This window comes from Doryrhamphus excisus, chromosome 10 (assembly GCF_030265055.1).
Source record: "Doryrhamphus excisus isolate RoL2022-K1 chromosome 10, RoL_Dexc_1.0, whole genome shotgun sequence".
NCBI lineage: Eukaryota > Metazoa > Chordata > Actinopteri > Syngnathiformes > Syngnathidae > Doryrhamphus > Doryrhamphus excisus.
Genome location: NC_080475.1, coordinates 18,433,567 through 18,457,422, shown reverse-complemented (window position 1 = coordinate 18,457,422; position 23,856 = coordinate 18,433,567). Strand labels below are relative to the sequence as shown.

Sequence of the window (23,856 nt, the reverse complement as noted above, 5' to 3'; positions counted from 1 at the left end):
ACGTCCCTTAACCGGCACTGAGACAAATGAATTCAACATGCCCCGATGCCTGCCCACAGTAATCTGAACCTGAACTACAGTACTTTTTACTGCAATGCTGTTGTGCACTTCCCTCCGCCCGCCACCGGTGGCAATGTGGGATGGTGTTCATGTCCTCTCCATGGGTGCTTGATTCTTCCTCTCCTCCTGACAGCCAACTACTGAGGTTGAGGTGAAGAAGAAGCTGTCGGGCTCCCTGATGGTGTCTGTGGACCAGCTCAATACCTCCTTTGGGCGGAAAGAGCGGGCCAACAGTGTCATGAGCGTCATTACCAACACACTAGTGGAGGGTACTGCCACTTTAACCCAGCTTTTTAACCTGCTTTCTCACTATGATTTCACTAGGGCTGCTCTCATGGGTTGGTTAGTTTGACATGAAGTTCCTGCTTATCTGCTTTGCATAACCCAGCAATATCAGATACATACATACAATTATTTGATCATTCAACACCTTTGCATGCAGTTGGCTTCAATCCCACAAGTACGTTTGGTTGTGACATTTGTCCACACTATGTCTTCAGAACTGGAGGAATCTCAGCGCAAGTGTCCGCCGTGCTGGTATAAGTTTTCTAACACATTCCTCATATGGGAATGCTCCCCCACTTGGTTGAAGATCAAGGAGATTGTCAACCTGATTGTCATGGATCCCTTTGTGGACCTGGCCATCACCATCTGCATCGTCCTCAACACGCTCTTCATGGCTATGGAGCATTACCCAATGACCCCCGACTTTGAACATATGCTGTCTGTGGGCAATCTGGTAAGTGTTCCTTCACAAGCACACCTTTATCCCCCTACCCCCACCTCTACACCCGCTTCCCTGCACCGGTGGGGAGGATGTGCTTATGTGTTGCCGTCGTGAAACCAGCTTGTCTCTCTGCTGGTTGGCTGGCTAGTGGGAGGCTGCATTAATATTTCAGGAAACTTGATCGATGAGCCACTCCGAGATGTTGCCTGAATCATCCATCCATCCATCCATCTTACTAGGATCGACTTCCGGCGAGAGGCGGGGTCCACCCTGGACTGGTGGCCAGCCAATCACAGGGCACATATAGACAAACAACCATTCCCACCCACATTCATACCTATGGACAATTTGGAGTGGCCAATTAACCTAGCATGTTTTTGGCATGGGGGAGGAAACCGGAGTACCCGGAGAACACCCCCCCACGGAACATGCAATCTCCACATAGATATGCTCAAGCAGTGAATGAACCCCAGGTCTTTTCGATCTCCTTGCCTGAATCATAACTTGGCTAATTCAACATGACATTTTCCATCGTTAACAGCAGTTGGACTATTGTACTGCGTCCCCAAGAAAATGTCTCAGTGGAAATTTTGCTAATTCACATGGAATAGATAAAAAATCTGCATATGAGAACAAGTAAACATGCTTGGTTTCTACTGCATGATACCTACTCTACAACATTACTCTATGTACTTTTGATAGTTTCTACTGTATTTGTAAAACCAGTTACTGTGAGGTACTGTTTTTGCTACTTGCTCAGCCAGGCTTTCAAGAGTATCGACTACATTTTCAGTTTCCTGTGGTAAAACCACGCCAGTAGAACCAACCTGATTAGTGGTCAGCTGAGTCGTGCTACTACTGTGCAGTAGAAATGATAGCATCATGGCATTACGGTTGATTTTTGTTCTCCTTTTATGGGGTTTTTCCAAGGTGTTACCTTAAGAAACGCCTTTTTAGATTTATACTGTTAACTTACAAAAAAGCAGAGCTCAGAATATCATTTATTAGGGTCCGCCTTTTGAAGGGATATTTTCAAAAAACAATGATATTTTCCTGACCCCATGTCTCCGTTCTATTCCTATTTTATATTTCATTCTATACTTTATTGATCCCTGGGGGGAATTCGAGTTTGCACATTGAGGAGAGATGTGACCTTAGCAAACTGGCATTTCTCCAGCAGCCAGGTCTTTGGTTCCATATTATCATCTTCAGTGGATCTTGAACCCTGCGGTCCCCCAAGCCAAGTCCAGCCGCATTACCAATATTTGCCAAATGGCCAATCACAGTCAATGGACTAGCTATCATTTCATATTGTTGCACACTGAGAGAATGAATGATGTCAACCATAACATTTCACTGCTGCCAGGTGTTTACCGGAATCTTTGCGGGGGAGATGATGTTCAAACTGGTGGCGATGGATCCCTACTACTACTTCCAAGAAGCGTGGAACTGTTTTGACGGCTTCATCGTGACACTGAGTTTAGTTGAGTTAGCTCTGGCTGATGTCGAGGGCCTGTCTGTGCTGCGATCGTTCCGATTGGTAAGCACTCATTTTAGGTCCTCCCTTATTGAAACAACCCGTGGAAATATGCTGTATGTTTTAATGTTTTCATCATTTTCTTTCCTACTGCTATTTTCCAGCTGAGAGTGTTTAAACTGGCCAAATCATGGCCGACTCTCAACATGCTGATCAAGATCATCGGTAACTCAGTGGGGGCCTTAGGGAACTTGACTCTAGTCTTGGCCATCATCGTCTTCATCTTTGCCGTTGTGGGCATGCAACTGTTCGGCAAAAGTTACAAAGACTGCGTGTGCAAGATTGACGCTGACTGTGAGCTGCCACGATGGCACATGAACGACTTCTTCCATTCCTTCCTCATCGTCTTCCGGGTGCTGTGTGGTGAGTGGATTGAGACCATGTGGGACTGCATGGAGGTGGCAGGCCAGGCCATGTGCCTCATCGTGTTCATGATGGTCATGGTCATCGGTAACTTGGTGGTAAGTGTCTGGAGACTACTTTCAGATGATGCTGATAGATCTGCCGCTTAACTTTTTCATTTGCTCCATGTCCAAAGGTGTTAAACCTGTTCCTTGCCTTGCTGCTGAGCTCATTCAGTGCTGACAACTTGGCTGCAACGGACGACGACGGGGAGCTCAACAACCTACAGATTTCTGTCATACGCATCAAGAAAGGTATTGCGTGGATAAAAGCCAAAATGCGTGTGCTGGTGGCCAGTTTATTAAGGAAGCCGCCGATGGAGGATGAGCAGAAGCCTTTGGACGACATGTATGACAAGAAGCTCAACTGCATTGCCAACCACACTGGAGTGGACATCAACCGAGATCTGGACTATGCAAAGAATGGTAATGGGACCACCAGTGGCATTGGCAGCAGCGTGGGCAAGTATATGATTGATGAGGACCACATGTCATTCATCCATAACCCGAACCTGACCGTCTGTGTGCCGATTGCTGTCGGGGAGTCGGATTTCGAGAACCTTAATACGGAGGACTTCAGCAGCGAGTCGGACAACGAAAACAGCAAAGAGGTTTGTGCCTCTGTTTAGTATGCATCATTAAAATGGACAAAAGCCTTTGATCCAATCAATCATGACATCCAAATAACTCAGAATCAGAGGATTAATCTTGAATTGGGTGAAAAGCTACTCAGGTGACAGAAAGCCATATGTAAAGCTAGGAGAACACACATCTGCAAGTTTAAATATTACGTTTGGAGTACCCCAGGGGTCAATACTGGGACCAAAACTGTTCAACTTGTACATCAATGACATCTATAAAATTACAAAAGACTTAAAGGTGGTATTATTTGTGGATGATACCACTGCTTTTAGTTCTGGAGGGAGTACAGAAGAAATCATTAGAAAGGTCAGAGAAGAAATGGTCATATTAAAACCCTGCTTTGATAATAATAGATGATAATCGATGATTGTCAATCAGAAATGTAATGGTTCTACCATATCTTACTTATTGAGTGGAGATTTGGGCTAATAACTATAAAAGCAATCTTCACTGGCTAAATGTCCCAAAAAAGATCAGTAAGGATAATTCATAATGCCGCCTATAGAGAACATACAAAATCCTTATTTCTAAAATAATACATCTAAAATCTCAAATAATACAGCTAAAATGATACATAAAGCTAACAATAGCCTATTAGCTAAAAATGTCATCCAATACAATCGAAATATGATCTCAGGGAAGAAGTTAATTTGAAGCACTTCTATGTGAGGACTACGTTAAAAAGCCATAGCATTTCAGGATATGCAATCAAACTATGGAATGGATTGGCTAAGGAAGTCCAACAATGTACAAGGATGAGACCATTCAAGAAACAATACTAGCACTTGATTTTTGCTAAATACAAGGATAAGGAGTCTTGAACCAGTCATGATGTGTTTATTTGTTATTATATATATCACCATTTTGATGGTTACATCTATGATGAATGAATGAATGAATGATGAATGAATGAATGATATGCCTTTATTTTTGCCTCAGTGGGGAAATTTGCACGGGTGGGCAACACTAGGAGAGGGGAGGGGAAAAACAACAACTCCAAACTAGACTCTTAGATGAAGGAGTACAGTGTGGGACTGTTAAAAAAACCTCGGCATACAAATCGGCAGGTAAAAGACATTGTTCACACACATAGACACAAGGCCAGTGCCACGAAGGGAAAATAGCCGATACGAGCAGCGGCCAGCCCGGCTACCTGCAGCCACTTACGGCGCAAGCCGTGGTCCGTCATGCCCACACCGGGGGAATTAGCGACAAAGGCTTTTGGTGGGGGTGGATGCCCGCGACGCTTCCCCCACCCACCTGGAGTTCAGTTTGCAGGGTGTCATTGCGATACATAGCAGTTGCCATGGAGAAGTCCGTGGTGGGCCAGAGAAGAGAAACACCAGGTGTCCATGAAGGAATGAAGGAGGGTCAGAGTGTCCCGCTGCAGCAATCTCTTTGGGAGAAGTTATTTTCACAACACGACCTTGGTTAGCCATGGTGGGGACACCGAAATCCAGATTAATAATATTGTTTGGGTTAGGTCGGGCAGCCACATTCCAATAGACCGGACCACCCTATTGTCCATTCTGGCCTCCCAATTGATCCAACTGCTTTTGCAAAGGCATCTTCACCAAGATGGCATCCTTGTTGTGATTGGCAGTCACAGTCAGTGTGTGAACGGCTTTGCCCACCAAATCATTCACGATGGGCAGCTGTGGGCCACCTCGATCCGCTGCCTTCATCATCATACGAATTTTGCGATACACCAGGAAAGTGCCCAATCCAATCACCAACAGACGAATAGGTAGACGTCTTCGATGTCCTCCACAGAAAGAATCGCCAGGCACATGACCTTCCACTTCCCCCAACTGTCCATCACGTACCCAGCGGTGAACGTTCCATCAGGGCAGGCAGGTTCCCCCGTACCTGAGCTTCTCGTCGAGAAGATCGTGTCAATTGCGTGGAGAGATCAGTTGATCAATTCCATGATTTAGGTTTTTGGAGAGCAGTGCAGTGAGAGGCTCTTGAGGAAGTATAAGACGAGACTAGGCAAGACAAAGACGCTAAGCAGGGAAGATAAGGGGTAGGGAGGAGAGGGGAAAGATGCGACCGCCTTCGTTGAGAGCCAGAGAAGAAATCTATGATCATTATTTATTATGGTTGTGAAAATCACCATGGTTACACTACCTTACACCTGGAATACAGGAATAAACATGATACGTGTATTGCAACAGATGGGGCGGGGGGGGGGGGGTAGGATTTAATAAGCTTTGCTTCTTCCTACTCCTTTTGGACATGTGGAACTGGGAATTGATTATGTGATTGATTACATTGTAACACGATTCATGTTCAAGTACAATTAAGACATTAACATTAGCATTAGCACGACCATTTTTGTAGGTTTTGGTTTTTGTCTGAGCTTTTGGAACCAATTAATACCAAAAACAAGACACCATTGTATTGTAATTTGTGACCCAGCGAGCAACGTGAATGAAATAGATACTTATTGTGACTGGTTTTGTGTTCAATATTGTAGCTATGGTGTCAATTTCAATATGGATATGTGATGGGCTTGAGGGTATTTTTCTCTTGAAGATCACATAATGTTTACACTTCCTAAAAGGCCGTTCATAAAATGTGTGTGTTTCAGAAACGTTTGTGTTTTTGCTGTGTTTTCACGCTTAAAACATCTTTGACTTTGCAGCTGGACGACACCAGCTCATCAGAGGGAAGCACCATTGACATCAAGCCAGATGTGGAGGAGGTGGTGGTGGTGGAGACGGTGGAGGAATACATGGAACCCGAGCCATGTTGGACAGATGGTGAGACCACTGCTCCCATGGCACCCATTATCTCCAGTCCACAGAGTCCAGACTCCCTTGGGCGGAATGAAAACGATAGGCAGCTGGGAGAAGGACAGTTTCATTATAAAGGCTCACTCAAGCATGGCGGCTATTTATCATCTCTGCCTGCCTCTCTTTCACCACTAATCCCTGAATGCCCTCAACCTATTTGTACATAATAATCATGTGAGTAATGTTATCGCTGAATGTGACAGGGTTTTTTTTAGGTGAACACATGCTCATTGGGATTGCTACTTTTGAAAACCCAAAATCCTGTGTCATATTTTGATCAACTTTTGTTGGAACCGGATGGAAATTTGTGATTTTTCGTATTTGATAAAAGAAAAAAAGTGCACCCACGACTGACTTTTCAAATTTTCAGACTTGATATTGGGAATATTTGTGATCACTAGAGGATTAAGGGATAAGTACAGAAAAAAGCAAATATTCCAAAAACATTATACACAAAGTGTCAAAAAACTGTATTTTGCAGCCCAGTACAATGAAACAAACGTCTAGTCATTACATGTGACTCGTCATTACACCTAAGCGACGAGTGACAATATGCCCTCCTCTGAAGAATGACTTTGGGAGATTTGGCCTGCAATGAATCGGATGTTATCTTGTAGTTCAGGACAAGAAGTCATTAAAAGTAAAAATAATAAGTCTTTAAGCATAAGTACCTAGCAACAATAATGACACCTCTGAGTTTTGCCTGCAATAAATCAGACATTGCAGTCATACTGTATGTCATAAAATAGTCAAATTGTGACAAATCATTAGGCTAGTACATATGCAGGAATTCAGTTAAAAACACTGCTACCCGTCAACAAGAAAAACACTCATTTGTGAGAATGAAGTGCAATGCCAGATTGTCTTTGTACTTGCATGCGGCATGTAGTTCCTGCATGAGTTTGATGGCTGGCTCGCCACACGGGTCGCTTTGTCTGATGTTTAGCCTTGATGGTTCCTGTTTCTGGTGCTTGGTTGGGCATTCTAACCTAGCTTTGTGGGGGCCCAAATCTTCAGCTCTGTACAAGTGATCGCAAAACCAGTGGTCATCCCAGTCCTATGCAATAAAATAACAGATTGGCTGCAATTTCACTTGCAATTCATTAGACTGACAACAACAATGGGGCTGAACCTCAAAATAACACTTGCCTTTTTAAAGAGGCAAAAAATGAGTCGGGTTTATTTATTCATCTATAAAAGCTCATCCAAATATGATACAGGAAAAAAAATCAAAAGTTGTCATATTCCATTACATTCCCAATTCCTGTTGATGATGGGATTTGGGTGAAGAATTCCAGTTACCGTGGTCATATAGGGACAGTTCTACAAATCTCAACATAGACTGGTGGTTTAAATTGAAGTATAAGATACAGTACATCATTGTTGTCAGCTATGATAGTCTCTTTGTCGTTTTTTTTTTTTAATTTTATAAGCACTCAGTTTCCTTCTTTTCATGCATTTTACCCATTCCCAGAAGCAGCCATGAGTTGAGCTGTCTAATTAATTTGACCTATTTACCCCTGCCATATTTAAACCTGCATGCTGAGGTATTAGGCACCCAATCAAGCAAGAAAAGGGCACCGTCCCGCTGAAAGGCATGTAATCTGCAACTTAGTACAGGGATGAATCCCGGCTGATCACTGATTTAAAAACTTGTGTGTCATAGCGTGTGTTGCCAAGTACAAGTGTTGTGATGTTGACATCACCATGGGCTGGGGGAAGAGCTGGTGGTTCTTGAGGAAAACCTGCTACCTGATTGTGGAGCACAACTGGTTTGAGACTCTCATCATCTTCATGATCCTCCTCAGCAGTGGAGCCTTGGTGAGTGATGTCTTGTGACCAAGTTGGAAGAATGATAAATGTACAATGGAGTATGGCCGTGAAGTGTCAAAAAAAACACCAGTGGAAGGAGGAGGTGTCCTCAATTAATGCCAGATGGTGTCCAATGCTAGTTAACAGCAAAATAAAAAACTGCTAAATGACAGCAAAGTGGATTGGCTGGGTTTTTTTTTAAACTGTCGTGATTTGATTTGATGAGGAGGATTGTAAAGCGGGAAGGTGTTTTCCTGTCATTGATGCACGTGTCCTGTTTTTCCCAAAGGCCTTTGAGGACGTGTACATTGAGCAAAGGAAAACCATCCGGATCATTCTGGAGTATGCAGACAGGGTTTTCACCTACATCTTTATCCTGGAGATGCTGCTGAAATGGGTGGCCTATGGTTTTGTCAAGTACTTCACCAACGCTTGGTGTTGGCTGGACTTCTTCATTGTGGATGTAAGTCCATCTCTTGTCTAATTTAGAGTCCATCTCTTGTCTAATTTAGAGCTTTTAGTTGGCCATTACTGGTGTAATGACAATTGACAATGACAATGTAATGTAATAGTTAGTTACTGTAATTGCACCATAACAGCAAGCTATTTTTAATACAGTGTTCCCTCATTTTATCACTGGGATAGGTTCCCAAAATAGCCTGCAATAAAGTACGCAACCTTATTATATCCTCCTTCTGTAACGGTGGCGTACAACCGAAACTTCTTATTCCTCCTCTGTGTTTCGGGTGCGACCATCTGTGCCGTTTGGTCGATATTATGGGTGTGGTCGGGGCTAAAACTTGCACACATACAGCACTTTACTGCTAGTGAGCGAACATTTAAGTATATTTGCTTCAAAGTCATTGTGTACTGACCAGGAAGGCATGGAGCAGAGTGATTGACAGTGGTCTACAGTCCCTAAGGCATTTAGGATGCAGAACACTCTCCTTTAGCCAATCCAGATGCACAACACAATACACATTCATGCGCTGTAAAAAAAAAAAAAGGTGATATAGTGTGGGAACACTGTACTGGTGTATGATACAATGTGTTTAGCTTCTGACTGTAGTACTTACCTGTACCATAAATTGTCATAGGCTATTAGTTACTGATTCTATGTATAAAGGCATGTCTTTTCTATGGTGTAATCCTGCAGTCTGTCCACAGTCTATTTAGTGGACACATGCCTTTTACTTCCCCATACCTACTGTCATACTTGGTTCACCCCTCCGAGAGGCTTCAATATGAGCAACCATCAATGCTCTGGCTGGTCATTGTGGCAAATATTGCCTAGTCTGTTGCCTTGCTAGGTGAAAGGAAATGCTTGATGCAACTTTTTCAAATAAGACCAGAGGAAAATGCTCAGTCAGCCAATCAAGTTTCTTGAATTGAGCGTATTGATTATAGCCATATTCAAGCCTTTCTCAGAGCAATGGATTTCTAAGAATTGTAAAGGTGTTGCTGCTCTTGTCTTCTACGGCATTTTGGTATGAGCCTTTTCTCTGGGAACTTTTCTCCTCCTTGTGTTTTGTGTCAAGTTTGAAGGACCAGGAAAGAGAATGTTTTTCACTCCATTTGTAAGCACATCAAAATACAAAATTATACAAGGACTTTGAACTAGATGACTTCATTAATGAGGAAGCCATTATTATTGCAATATTCCATATTAATGATAGAATACAAAGCTTCCCAAAAGCATTTGAATAGAATACCAATTTCTCTGATGTCAGTCCTTCTTCTTGAACTAAATACTTCTCCACAGTGTCCAACACCTCAGCCCAAACCTGTGAATGGCCTATCAATGGCTAGAAGTTACAACTGCCCAGTAACAGTAACAGTAACAGTAACAGTAACAGTAACAGTAACAGTAACAGTAAAGCTTCTCTAACACAACACAAAAGGAAGCGTCAACATACCGGAATCTTTATGAGCAACATCCACTCTCATATCATGCAGCCTTCACTGGTTTGTTTGTACAAATGTCACAGCCAAAACAGACAAACATTCCAACATTAGTTTTGTTGTACTCATTCTGATTGTCGCCATGGAGACTCCTTCGTGTAGGTGTGTCCCCAAGCAACTTGAGACAATTCAGCTTCCAGTCAGTCAGTGTGTTACCTTTTCTCCCCTTTCCCCACCCACGTTCCCTCCCCCCGGAAAGTGTAACCTCAGGAATGTGATGAAATTGTGCTGCAATGTAATGATGGTGGGTGACAGGCGCCTGGCGGTAAGTGTGGTCTTCACTAGCGCACCCCCTTCAAAAAAGCCAAAAAAGGTTGTGTGGTCATGTTGTGGCCTGACTGACTGTGCCTCTGCTGTCCCGTGTTGTGGGGTGCAACCATTGCCTTGGACTCGAAAGGGGGGCTGGTCACCATCATTAAACCAGCCAATGTGTGAATGTGCTTGACTCTTTTCCACATGACCATGCTCTTACTGCATGTCCTATGTTATCCATTGATTTGACTGTATGTCTCCCTTAGTGTCACTTTTAGAACTTGTTGTTTTGTCTTAATTTCAACATCAGACACAGAAGCATTACCTAACAACTCCACTTGAATCTCCATATTGCTTAAAAATCCAGTGAATTACGATATAGCTTAGGTTGGCATATATAAATTGTGTAAGCATCATACTTCACTCATTCTTTGTTTTTCCACTCAGATTATTGTCATTGTTTTGTTGTGCCCCCCCCCCCCCCCTCCCCCGGTTTCCATTTGCTTTATTTCTGTTTGCTTTGTGCTGGCGTCATCCCGGGATCACAGCCCCAGATGTCATTGGCCTTGCCTTGCAGAAGGATGCTGAGGCACTGAGGCCACGCCCACACAGCTGGCCCAGCACGGGGCCACGGGCCGTGCACCCCAAATGTGTGCACTCCGAGGGGTCAGGCTGAAGGTGACAATTACTCCAAACACCGTAGCATAGATCAAGGCAAAATCTTTATTTTTCCTGCCTCCCCCCCAGAGACATCTCTCTAGTCACTATGAATTGATTTACAGGTACATGGACGCTGTGTCTGTCCATTACCTAACAGCTGCTGTCTAGTCTTTTTCCTCTTGTTTGACGTTGTTTCTTCAGTCAAAATGAAGATTTTGCCTATGACAACCCCCCCACGTGACTTTGCTAAGCTTTGGATGTTGTACTTTGACCAGTTGTTGTCAGTGGCTGGTTGGGTGAAAGAAACTGCTGCTCCCCTCTCACCCAGGCATCTTCCCAGAACACAGGGCTGAACGGAGATGAAGAGAAGTACATTTCCATATTCCTGATTCATGAGCAGACAGCCACCTGACTAGAAGAATGTCCCAGCCCCTTTGTAGCTTGTTAATGGCCGTCAACAAACTTGATGAGTCCTTCTTGCATTACTCACCGAGAAACATTAGCGCTGCTGATTGACCACCATCGTCCATATCCTCCTTTTGTTAATGATGCAGTGCTGTAGAAGCATTGAGCTCCCCCAAGCTGTATAGCCTTGCAGCTATGGGGGGTCTGTGGTGAACAAGCCATCAGTCAGGCCACTTGGTCTAATTTTAGGTGAGCTGGAGCTTAGCCCTGCTGACTTTGAACGAGAAGCGGGATACACGCCAGCAATCAGTCACAGGCCACATATTGTAGTATATACCAACAACCATTCACACCTGTGGTCAGTTTGGAGTCTCCAAATTAACCTGTTAACATGTTGTTGGAATGTGGGAGGAAGCCGGAATACCCGGAGAAAACCCACGCACGCACAGGGAGAACATGCAAACTCCTTACATAGAGATGGTTCAACTGAGATCTGAACCATTTGGCCACCCTTTACTCATTGATATTGTACATTTTGTGGGGGGGTTGAACTCCCAGAAGTGTTCTTGGTGGCTGCCACTCTACATGAGAGAGACTGCATCAGTTTCTTGCTGTGTGCTGTTCTTTTTAACCTTGTTAACTGTGTGTAACTGGACTGTGTTCAGTGGGGTTTCTATGTCCCTCCAGTGCTAATAGTTATATCAAGTGTGCCATTTCTTGTTGCTCTTGTTCATGTTTTTGTTCTCCCACTGCTGTGTTGCAACTGAACTACATGTGATGACAAAAGCATAATGGTCAAAGTGACACACTTGTACATGTTTACTTGTATTCTTTCTCTTAGGTTCCGTTAGTTTGTCTGTCTTAAATTGTATGGGATTTTATGCCTCAGCCCAAGAGCGACATGAAGAGACAATGTTAGAGGGGCAAGGGTAAGGCTCTCAAGTCTGTTGGGTTTTTGTCAACTCCTGCAGGGTGACCTGTCTTCTTCCTGCCTACCCCCCCCCCCCCCCCCGACCCCCGCCCTAACTCTTCCTCTGTTCTCCCAGCCCCCTTCTGCTTTCCCGTTTACTAAATCATGCCACATTCTTCTCTTGCCTAATTTGCCCTTTGAGTCTTATGTCTCTATCTCCTCTCTCTTTCTCTCTCTCAACAACAAGTTTCTTTGCAGGTACACAGGACTTTTCACTTCTGGCCAACTGCCCCAAATTAACCGTCAAACAATCCCTATGGCCTTCTGTTACTAAAAGTCTGACACACATAAAAACTATACTAAACAATGACCTTCTATCTTAGTGTATATCCATGTATAAATGCAATATTATACATGGATATGCATGTATACATTTATGTGTGTATGTCAAGCAAATCTCCTCGCCTATGCCAGGGCCTTTTCTCTTCCTTAGTGAATAATCTCACTTCTAACAGTTTGGAACCTCTTTTGCTTCTCTGTTTTTGTGTAGGTGTCTATAGTCAGCCTTGTAGCTAATGCGCTGGGCTACTCCGATCTAGGGCCCATTAAATCACTCAGGACACTAAGGGCCTTGAGACCCCTCAGAGCCTTGTCACGTTTTGAAGGGATGAGGGTAAGATCCAAAGCTAAGCAGCTGATCCTTCCGCATGCCCATTCAACAGTTTAAAGCATGCTAGAACTGATCTAAATCTATCGAAGAGAACCAAAAACTTGATCCTAACAACCCAAACAGGAAAACCCAACCAATCCTGTACCATGCCATTTTGATGGTTAGCCAACACGTCATGATGCAGCTGAGTAACATTAGACAACATGCATTGCAATTGAATGTCTCCAATCATCCCCAAAAACCAACATACCAAACGGCATAGCAAAAGTACCTTGTAACAAAGCTGCCTCATCACATGAATGACCAAATACATTCATGAGCTCTAATTACTGATTGGCCTTAGTGACTGTGAAAAAACCTACATGCCATCTCACAGAGCAATGAAATCAATAATTAGCTCCTCATGTCACCTGATTATCAACCACTGCTTTCAATGAAGACAACAATCCCCTTGTTCTCTCGCCACGGCACATGCCCCTACTTTCATCTCCTCCCTCCATCCATTCCTTAATGCACACAACAACAACCAGCAAGGAACCAGGAAGCCACGGGACACTGAAACATCTGGCCAAAAGCGTGTTCTCATCAGAATTTCATCTAAAAATGTAATGCACGACTGACATGTGAGCATACAGAATCAGAGTTGTAAACCCCTGCAGTTTTTGATGCTGGAGTTGTGTCTAGAGCAGGGGTGCTCATTAAGTCGATCGCGATCTACCGGTCGATCGCGGAGGTGGTACTGGTCGATCGCTGGTCGATCGCTGGTCGATCGCGGCGTGACATTAAAAAAATATCATCCCAGCATCAATGCCGTCACTTGATTGATATACAGGGCAGCCATTCAGATGACAACTGAATGTTGCCCTTCGGGCGACCAATCAAATCAAACAACGTCTCTAAGTGCAGCAGAACTTACGATGTCAGCCTATCATCCATCCCCGTTACTTGATTGACATACAGGACAACCAGTCAGATGACAACTGAATTTTGACCTTTAGGTCACCGCTCATGCGTAAACAGCGATGCAAAGTGCTAAGCTAGTCGGCGAATTGCGAGATTTTAAGCCCTCGCTAAAGTTTATGGTCACTAAAATGAGTGAAGGAGCTGGACCAAGTAAAAAGGCAAAAACTGGACCAAGTAAAAAGGCAAAAAACATATCACTTCCATACGGAATGGGAATATTATACGGATATTATGATACGGATATTATCCATGACTGATAAACATTTGGAAGTGTGCGTGAGGCTGGCTATCAGCAGCTACTGTCCGGACTATGCATCCCTGGCTGATTCAATTCAGTGCAAGTCATCAAAGTAAACTCAGGTAATTACAAAAAATGTTAATAGTTAATTATGTGTGTTTTGCAATATTGGCTCATTTGGTTATGTAAGGTACATCAACATACATTGTACGTACAAATAATCCTCAATACATTTGAAAATAAATAGATGTTTTGCATTTTTGTAGTGGGTAGATCATTTTGACTCTGTCATTTTAAAAGTAGCTCGCATGCTGAAAAAGTGTGAGCACCCCTGGTCTAGAGGGTCTGTAGTTTGTCCAAGTGGTGTTGCCGTATCACACAGTGCAGCTAAGACACATGTTTAGCAATTCGATTGTGAGCATAATGTCAATCGTTACACGGGCACTCAGTGCTATAATGATTGACATGTAAGACTGTCCAGTGATTTCATTTACAGGAACTGACCACTTCAAAGTCAAACAACGCAGGAAACCAATCACAGCCAAGCATATGAATACTTGTTGACTTAAGGAATGTACTTCAAGTTGCTTTACAAATTACTTGATATTTGAAATAGCTACAATTCATAAAATAACGAATGTAATTGCAAATTTTTGCTCACAATAACTAAAAACCCAAGAACCTTTTAAAGCAATCCATAAATTCAAGGTGTATATAACAGGTTGAACCTGTCCACAATGGTGAGGATGGTGGTGGAGGGAAGCCAGTAATGAAGTCCACAGCGATGTGGGACCATGGCTGGGACGGGATGGACAGGGGGTGAAGGAGCCCTGCCGGGGCCTGGTGGGAGGCCTTGTTCCAGGCGCAGACCAAACAGGTGGCCACAAACCTCTTGGTCCACTGGGAGGGTCAAACATTGAACATTGGGACATTGAAAGGTGGAAACAATGTGTTATTTTCTGCTGAGAAAGAAATGTAACCATGTTTTCTGTATAATCACTTGGCTGGTACTTTTTCACATTTTGGTTAATTTTACTTACATTGCACTTTCTCTCGATTGATTGATTTATTCGGTTTGATCACTTTGGAGATACCCAAACCAGGCCACTCAACCTTCTTCTCAACAATAGCCTCATCGTCGGACAATAACTCCAAAACGTGTCCGAGATTCATCTCGCACTGACCTGAAATTAACGCTATCACGGTCATATTGGGATGACTGATGACAGATACTGGCCAGCCCTACAAGCATGTCTTCCACCACAAATGGGTAAAATGGCAATTAGCTATGCTCTTTAACATAGACAATTTGTTACTAAATTCTTGTGAGAACACGCTCCACTCAAGCCGGTTGGGTGTGTATAACTGATCTTTAGTGCTAGCTTGTGCCTGGTTGTTGTCACCCTTCTACTATCTCGGTTCTCCTAACCCTCCCTGCCTCTTGGCCTGGTTGCCTTGCATTCTAGTTTGAGCATCTCTTCACATCAGCCCCCTTTCAGGCCTACATCAGTCCTACACGCTCTTCCTACTCCTCCGCATAACACCCTCCCTGCCCTCCACCGCCCCTAACTCCACCTGGACCCGCTTTCAGCTGGGCCGGACTGCTGGGGGGTCGGCACACCCTCTCCTGCTGGTCCAGGATCTTTGTGCATCAGCGACCAAGACAGACAAGCACACTCTCACAGTGTTGTGTTGGCTGTGGGAGTATTTGTTAAACCTCTGCCAGCTTCTAGCGCTGATCTGTTTCATCTATTGCCACCTAGCTTCTTATACAATCCTGCAAGTCAGTTTTGGGAGCAAGCAGTTGGAATGCAGGCAGAAGTTTAGCAAATATACTCGGCTGCCATTTCGCACTAAGCATTGCTGCTGTCACTTCATGCCACCAAACAGCGCAGCTCACAGCAGGCCCTGGCTTCCAGTTGCCTTCCGTTCCTGCAGGAAGTGAAACTGGGAGGCAACATCAGGCCCAGTTTAACTCTTCACTTTGAGTTCTGGGTCTGTATAGACTAGTAACTATTGTTTTGTTCCTCTTATGTATTCCCAAAATATGACAATCTAGCAGTAGAAGCTGCGTGCAATCATCAAGTCACATTCATAATAGACATCCAGTGACTAAAATGTGATGCCGTTGCATATGAGCAGACATTTAAGGCCCTGGATAGGCTTTATGGATGTCACCCTATCACATGGAGGGTCTATGTGGTAAGAAAGACAAGGATGGCCCATGAATTCACAGGCAAACAGAGAAAACTGACCCTGCTGTATGAGAATGTTTATGTCCATCTATAAAGTTAGCATTTTGTTTGATGTGCAAAAACTGTCAAAAGCAAGGAATAAATGAATGGGGAAGTAGATGAATAGAGAGATCAAGCAGAATGAAAGGAATTCTGGGGAGTTAAAATGATGACAACTTGACATGTTGCATCACCTTGCATCTTGAGACTCAGGCTGTGTCGCTTCAACTGGACCCATTGCACTGCTTAACATGCAATGATTATTATGGGCTGTCCTGGCTTCAACCTTTCACAATCCCTGTCTCTCAATGCTGCTTTGTAGGCGGAAATCCTTTCGTTTTCAAGCAATGCATCAAACAGCAATAGCACCCTCCTTGAGCTGGGTGTTAGCATACATACTGTAGCGTCATCCCTCAACAAACGCAACCGTAGGGATTCTGTTAGTCGCTATCTCTTTATCCACTTATTTCTCTATTTATTTATTGATTTCAGCGGTTCTTGAGATAGCACAACGCCATGTAACATGCATGTTATTGAACTGCCAATGCACATGATGCATTTTGGAAAGCCATTCCCACCCTTCCCCAATGTTTTCCTTGTTACTTTAATTCAACACAGACTTGGAAAGCAGTTTCATTGTAGTTAAGATGATTAATTGTAGTTAAGATTCTGTCAGTGTGTGCATTCCGAGACAAATATTTTTGAAATACCACACTCTAATTTGGCTCCCACATGTGCACACTTGAAGTTTGTATACGTTTATTCTGAGAGAATCTTGCTCCAAAGCTGGTCTGTGTCTGGCAATAAGAAGAGAGGGAATATGGCTCCACAAAGACATGCATGCATGCTCAACTCTGCCTGAAAACTGCTGGTTGGCCTGGCTAACAATACTGGTAGCACATTAGCTTACTGCTTAGACTGGGTTGCTAAACAGACATTTTGGCTAAAAGTAACCATTTAATGCAATTGTTTTATTGTTATAGTGTTGGTTCACATAGCTAAATTCGTAGATATAGTTTCCACAAAAACATTTCTATTGGCAATATTAAAGGAAAACTGCACTTTTACTTTTGTACATCATTCACAATACTTACGTGAGACATGAACACGTACGTCTTTCTCTTTTCTGTGCATTCTAAAGATGTCAAAACAGATAAAAAGATGCAGCTAGGAATTCACATAATGTGAAACACTTATTCCACGTAAACCTTCAGAAAAAAAAAACTCCAGGAAGCACCAAATCTCTGTTTACATACTGCATAATGTTACGTACGTATTAGCAAAACTACAGTGACATTCTTCTTCTTATTATTAACATTGTTACGTCGATCATTGCTGGCGTATTGCTAGCTAGCTGCTAGCCGGCTAGTGACTAGCTTCACCACACATGCGCCCAGGCCGTCAGCACCGTGCTTACAATGCCTCAGATCGCTACCAAAAAGCAAACGCTACCAAAGAGCTAGTGCTACATCTTGGAGCGGCCGCTACTGCTGCTGGGTATTTTTGAGTTTGGAAAACTTCATTCTAGGCTGAGGCGTTGGTTTCTATGTTGCTATGTCAATCAATGAGCCCAGGAAGAAAGTTCCCATAGTGCTTAAAATGACCAAAGTATGGCAAAATACTGTAAGTAGTATATGTTATGTATGTGTGTTACTACGTGGTTACTGTATGTATCTAAAACCATAAAAACATGTTGGAGGCTTTTGGGGTCTTTTAATAATGGACTTTGTAGGTGGCATGGGTGTGTCCCATTACGTTTTTTTTTACATCTTTAGAATGCACAGAAAGGAAAGCGACGTGTGCTTGTGTCTTACAATAAGGACTGTGGATGATGGGCAAAATTCCCCCCAAAAGTTCACTTTTCCTTGATTGACTAAGGTGGGGCACTTCATATTGGTATGGCAAAGCGTATGTGGTATCTGGCTCAGCCCACATTATATCAACACAATAAAACCAACAACCGAAATATACTGTATTATTGATTGTCATTAGGAACTAAAATATTTGGAATTATGGTTCTATTCTGAATGTAGGATTTGTTTTGATCATTTCAGGAATAATGATCAATTATGTTGAAAGATATGCAGTCATGGAAAAATGATTAGACCTCTTTTGTTTCTTTAGTTACTTCTTAATTTTAATGCCTGGTACAACTGCAGGCACAGTTGTTTGGACAAATATGTTATAATATTTTATTATTATAGTTATTCATGTAAAAATATAAGTGATTTTGGAAAAATCAAGAAAAGTTGCTCTGTATTAGGGATGATTGAGTACCTCCCCATCTGTATCTCTTTCCATCTAAATGATCTATATCCGTATCTGTACTTGTCGTGGGCGGGCATAAACCGGAAGTGGGTGTGTTTTAAGATGAAATGGGTGGAGCTCAAAGCTGTAAATTATTTGAATTCTGAAATTTATTTGGATGAAAAAAAAAAAAACGTCAGTGACTAATGCACGATCGTTCCCGCTGTCTTAAAAAATGTAGTGTAGTAGTTATGAAACAAGTTTAAGATTGGAAGGTGCATACTGCACAGATTATAGGGGAGTAATTGTCAAGAACTGTAGTACTGGTCCGGAACCCAAGATGCGGAAGCAGTTTGGAAACAAAATTGTCCACAAGAGGAAAGTACAAATAAACGAGGCAGCAATGGCACTAAACACACTGGTCAAATGAGGAACTCAACACTGTAGCAAAAGGCATACAGGCAAGATACAAAAAGACAGGAAAAAAAACAAGAGGTGGAACAAAAAACACCGTGGCCAAAACCGACGGTCTAGTACTCACAAATACAGACTCAAAGCCAGAGAGCGAAGGAACAAGGGAATTATGTATGTGGCAGGAGAGAAGCAGCAGACAGGAACTTGCGGTAGCTTGAGAGACAATCTGGCGGTTTGCATCGCTGTGAGCAGGGCTTAAGTAGTCCAACGGATTGATTGGAATCAGGTGTGTACAGGAGTGGCTTGGTCAGGATGTGGTATGCGCTGCACACCACTCACTCGCGTTACGTTACGGAACAAGTTGCCCAAGTAACTTTAGATACAAACCAAAATTGAGGTGAGCTGAAGAAAACAAAAAAAAATAAATAAAGTGGAGGCATTGTGACCAATTTTATAAACAGTGTTTCCAAAGTGCTGCACAGACTAGTAAAATAAAAAGTAAAAATAAAATACAATAAATAAAAGGTACAAATTGAATTTAAACCAAAACTAAAAGATCAAATAAGAAATAGAATAGTAAAATAGATATTAAAATATTAAAAATAAGAAGCAAAGCAATAAAAGTATAAAAAAATAAAACCAATTAAAATAAAAAGAACTAAAAGACACAGGACCATACGACTCACTCCGAGTTAAAAGCCAGAGAATAAAAGTGGGTTTTAAGACAAGACTTAAGCTTTCGATGTTGGGGGCCTTTTTTACTTGGGAGGGGAGAGAGTTCCATAGCTTGGGGCCAACCACAGAAAAGGCTTGGTCTCCCCTCCCTCTGTCTCCATTACAAACATTTGTAATGATCACTTTCTTTTAACAATAATGGTAATGACGAAATGTACTCGTTTCATTCTCGTAATCAGGAAAAATGCCTTATCCGCAACAGATTATCGTTTATAACGAGTATCCGGCTCATCCCTAGTAGATGTCATCTTTTAAATTAAACTTGTGTGAGCTATTTATGTTCTCATCATGAACTTTAGTTTTGCATTAAAGTGAAGAAACAAGAGTGATTTAATTATTTTTGTCCATGACTGTATGCGTATACATACATTCATATTAAAATGCTACTTCAACAACAACAGTATTAAAGGGGACCTATTATGCTCATTTTTTGGCCCTTTGTAATAGAGTTGTGGACTCGTATAGAGTCGCTAAACGCAATAACCAACACACAAAGCTTTATAGTTCTTCCAGAAGCTGCACCTATTCATCTGTATTTCTTTGAATTTTGTGGTTCCCACGAAAACGGTCTGTTTTAATGTATTCCACCCACGGCCTACCTCCAGACACACCCACTCTGCTGTGGTTGGTCACACTAGTGTGTGCATAGAAGCACTTGTTTGTGCCGCTAACTTTATCTGAGTTGGTAAATGGCATAGTTGATAAAAAAAACAGGGATTTTTAATTTTTGGCTTTTAACATACAGTAGTGTTTGATCCCGAATCTGATACAGAAGTAGAGACTAGACAGTCAGCATTTACTCAAGAAAAGAGGTTACTTCTCTCAATGGTAAGTAGCTTTAGCATTTTAGCATTAGGGTTTTCTACAGCGTCGGTAATCGAATGTCCTTTTGCTACAACCCTGCTCCCTTTATGCAAACGCTTTTGCTCCATGACTTTCACAAATAGAAACAGTTTGTACACTGTTAAATTGTTACTTACTGTTATTATTGCTCAGTCCACACCACCAAGTAACATTGGAAAGGTGTTGGCTAGTTCAGCTGCATAGTGGCCCATGTTCACTAAACAGTCCAGTGTGAAATGGCCTTGACAGATGAAAATAGATTCCTTTTGCTGGAAGGGAATCAGGAACTCCAACCACTTGTGGCGTCTTTAGGAATTGTAAAGCAAGTAAGCAAGTAAACAGAGGAGAAGAGATCAGGGGGGAGCAGAGCGCTTATCCGGCTTACAGACGATAATATAAGGAAGTCCGCCCTTCTGTGACATCACAAAGGAACATGTTTACCACGCCTTTTCAAACCCAGCCTTTTAAGCCATCCCAAACTCCTTTCAGGCCTTACTTCCAAATGCGCAAACCTCATTATTTGAACTTTGGCATGGTTTAACACCAGAATCCAACATTCTAACTACATTTATAGGTCAGAAAGGGGAAAGCATCATGGGTCCCCTTTAACACCAGAATCCAACATTCTAACTACCTTTATAGGTCAGAAAGGGGAAAGCATCATAGGTCCCCTTTAACACCAGACTACAACATTCTAACTACATTTATAGGTCAGAAAGGGGAAAGCATCATAGGTCCCCTTTAACACCAGAATACAACATTCTAACTACATTTATAGGTCAGAAAGGGGAAAGCATCATAGGTCCCCTTTAACACCAGACTACAACATTCTAACTACATTCTAACCACACAAAAGTGGAAAAAGCATCATAGGTCCCCTTTAAGCTTGATCATTCAGTATAACCAGTTCAGTTTGTTCCAATGTATACACATTCTAAATTCTAAAATAATACTATTAAACTACAAAATCATGCTAATAAAAATGTAGGTCACAATTTTATGTCAAACCAAGCAGTTTAAAAATAGCCTTCAAAAACATATGTATGTTAAAAAAACATGACTAATTGTGCAAAATGTATTTCACAGAATACATTTAAGAGATGTGTAAAAATCAATAAAATAAAATTAATGGTTCATATTCATTCATATTTGTATATAGCTGAGCAAAATAAAACACAGAATAGATTAAAAAAAACAGAAAAATTTAAAAAAACAGTCATACATTTAAATGTAATTTTGACTGACAATCTTGTTGACAATCACTGCTGGAGAGTACAGTGTATTTTCACTTCATGCCAATTTATATATATTTATATATGATACTGTTATGCAATAATATAGTGGAAAAAAGTACAGTCCTGGGTGGTACATATTGGCAACGTGAAGGAATTACGCAACTCATCTATTTAATTCTAACATTCACATAAGATTATCTCAGATAGATTAAATATTAATCCATTTGCTGTGCCAGTAAGTACCAGTAAGTAAGATGTTGAATATATAATATTATGTATATTCTATATATAATATAATATAATGTACAATGTGAGTCCATAAGAGTATGAAGTGTTCTACCAAAGGTTTGAACTTCTGTATGGTTGTTTCCTGGTCCTCACACTGTCATATCCTGTCTTCCCTGGTCTGGTCTAGGTGGTAGTCAACGCCTTGGTGGGCGCCATCCCGTCCATTATGAACGTGTTGCTGGTTTGCCTCATTTTTTGGCTGATTTTCAGTATCATGGGAGTCAACCTGTTTGCGGGAAAGTACTACTTTTGTTTCAACGAGACCTCTGAGGAATACTTTCCTGTCGATGTGGTTAACAATAAGACCCAGTGTGAAGCCCTCATTCACCAAAACTTTACTGAGGTCAGGTGGAAGAATGTCAAAATTAACTTTGACAACGTGGGTGCTGGCTACCTGGCCTTACTGCAAGTGGTGAGTGTCCTTCTTCCTCTACTACCTTTGTATTGTTCTTCACTCTAAGTTGGTGTCTTTCCTCATTTCCTGGTACAATTCATTTTTCTCAGGAGGCTGACTCACTTTGTGTATATTCAGTGATTCTCCATGCACTTTTCTTTATCCTTATATTTCTTTCCATGCACAAGCTGTACCACTGGACTCTTGGTTTGAGTTTGGATATCATTTCCTCTTCGTTGTTGTGCTTTTCAAAGTGATTGTGTCCAATCATATCTGTCTTTCAAAGGCCACATTCAAAGGCTGGATGGACATTATGTATGCTGCCGTGGATTCCAGAGAGGTACAGTCGAAATAACATAGCGTGGCTGTGTTGTTTTATGCCGTACATTTCAACTCCTGTCTCTCTCCAAGGTGGAAGACCAACCCGACTATGAAGTCAACATCTACATGTACATCTACTTTGTCGTTTTCATTATATTTGGCTCCTTCTTCACCCTCAACCTCTTCATTGGTGTGATCATCGACAATTTTAACCAGCAGAAGAAAAAGATAAGGCTCTTTCAAGTCTACACATATCTTCTATATTTCAGCATTGGAATACGATTATAACCAAATGGTGATGTTTTGTCTCTTTTACTTTGGAGGCCAGGATATCTTTATGACAGAGGAACAGAAGAAGTACTACAACGCCATGAAAAAACTGGGCTCTAAGAAGCCACAGAAACCCATCCCTCGACCACAGGTATGTTTGCTTACTCGGGCCTTTCCCCTCTATGTTTATGACAAAAATGGTGTCCACACAAGCTGGTGTTGCATCCACACGTGAGTGTATATGACCGTATAAATGCATCGGGAAGCACAGTCATAAGCACACCAAACCTGCAGTCGTTCCTAAAATTCTATCCAATCAGAATCATCTTCTGTCCTCCTGTCACTTCCGTAAACATAAAACAAGTCGTTGGAGTGGACGGACAAGGAGGCAGAATGATTTCTGAATGTTGTTTTAGAAGACAAAGTCAACATGAAAAAAGAAAATGTTGATTGGAAATCTTGCCAAAGCAAGTCGTCTTCGGAGCCTGCTACAAGGGGGACGCCTCGTAAGTGGAATTATTTCTTCAGCGAAGATGGCCGACCTCAAAGTGTTTCTTGGCGCCTTCTCTGTAAAGTGAAGCGATATTTGGGCTTGCAGATACAAGCAAGCAAAAAGCTTGAAAAATAGCTCCAACCACCACAGATCTGAGGCATCCATACATTTCTGATGTGTTTGTGATGTCACAGCATACCTTGACACAGGTAGTGATGCTGGGAAACGTCAAACTTTGGTTATTGGCGTTCATACCCAAACACATAATCGGATTTTCCTCCTAATACACCCTTTGGCTTTGAAAACCTTTGTTTTTAGTACCAAATATCTGCGGCCTCATGTGGA

At 42.2% G+C, this 23,856-nt stretch overlaps 1 protein-coding gene across 5 annotated transcripts in view; it reads left to right on the top strand.

Annotated features, from left to right (window-relative positions):
- scn8aa (sodium channel, voltage gated, type VIII, alpha subunit a) overlaps positions 1-23,856 on the top strand; it is a 63,380-nt gene that overhangs the window by 32,572 nt on the left and 6,952 nt on the right. For all 5 annotated transcript variants that reach the window (XM_058085757.1, XM_058085754.1, XM_058085758.1 and 2 more), the window contains exons 13-25: positions 194-329; positions 561-799; positions 2,154-2,327; positions 2,429-2,785; positions 2,863-3,336; positions 6,015-6,132; positions 7,832-7,986; positions 8,267-8,440; positions 12,717-12,839; positions 22,161-22,445; positions 22,714-22,767; positions 22,839-22,976; positions 23,065-23,169. In XM_058085757.1, coding sequence (XP_057941740.1) covers positions 194-329; positions 561-799; positions 2,154-2,327; positions 2,429-2,785; positions 2,863-3,336; positions 6,015-6,132; positions 7,832-7,986; positions 8,267-8,440; positions 12,717-12,839; positions 22,161-22,445; positions 22,714-22,767; positions 22,839-22,976; positions 23,065-23,169 — 2,532 coding nt within the window. The remainder of the gene's footprint in view (positions 1-193; positions 330-560; positions 800-2,153; positions 2,328-2,428; positions 2,786-2,862; positions 3,337-6,014; positions 6,133-7,831; positions 7,987-8,266; positions 8,441-12,716; positions 12,840-22,160; positions 22,446-22,713; positions 22,768-22,838; positions 22,977-23,064; positions 23,170-23,856) is intronic.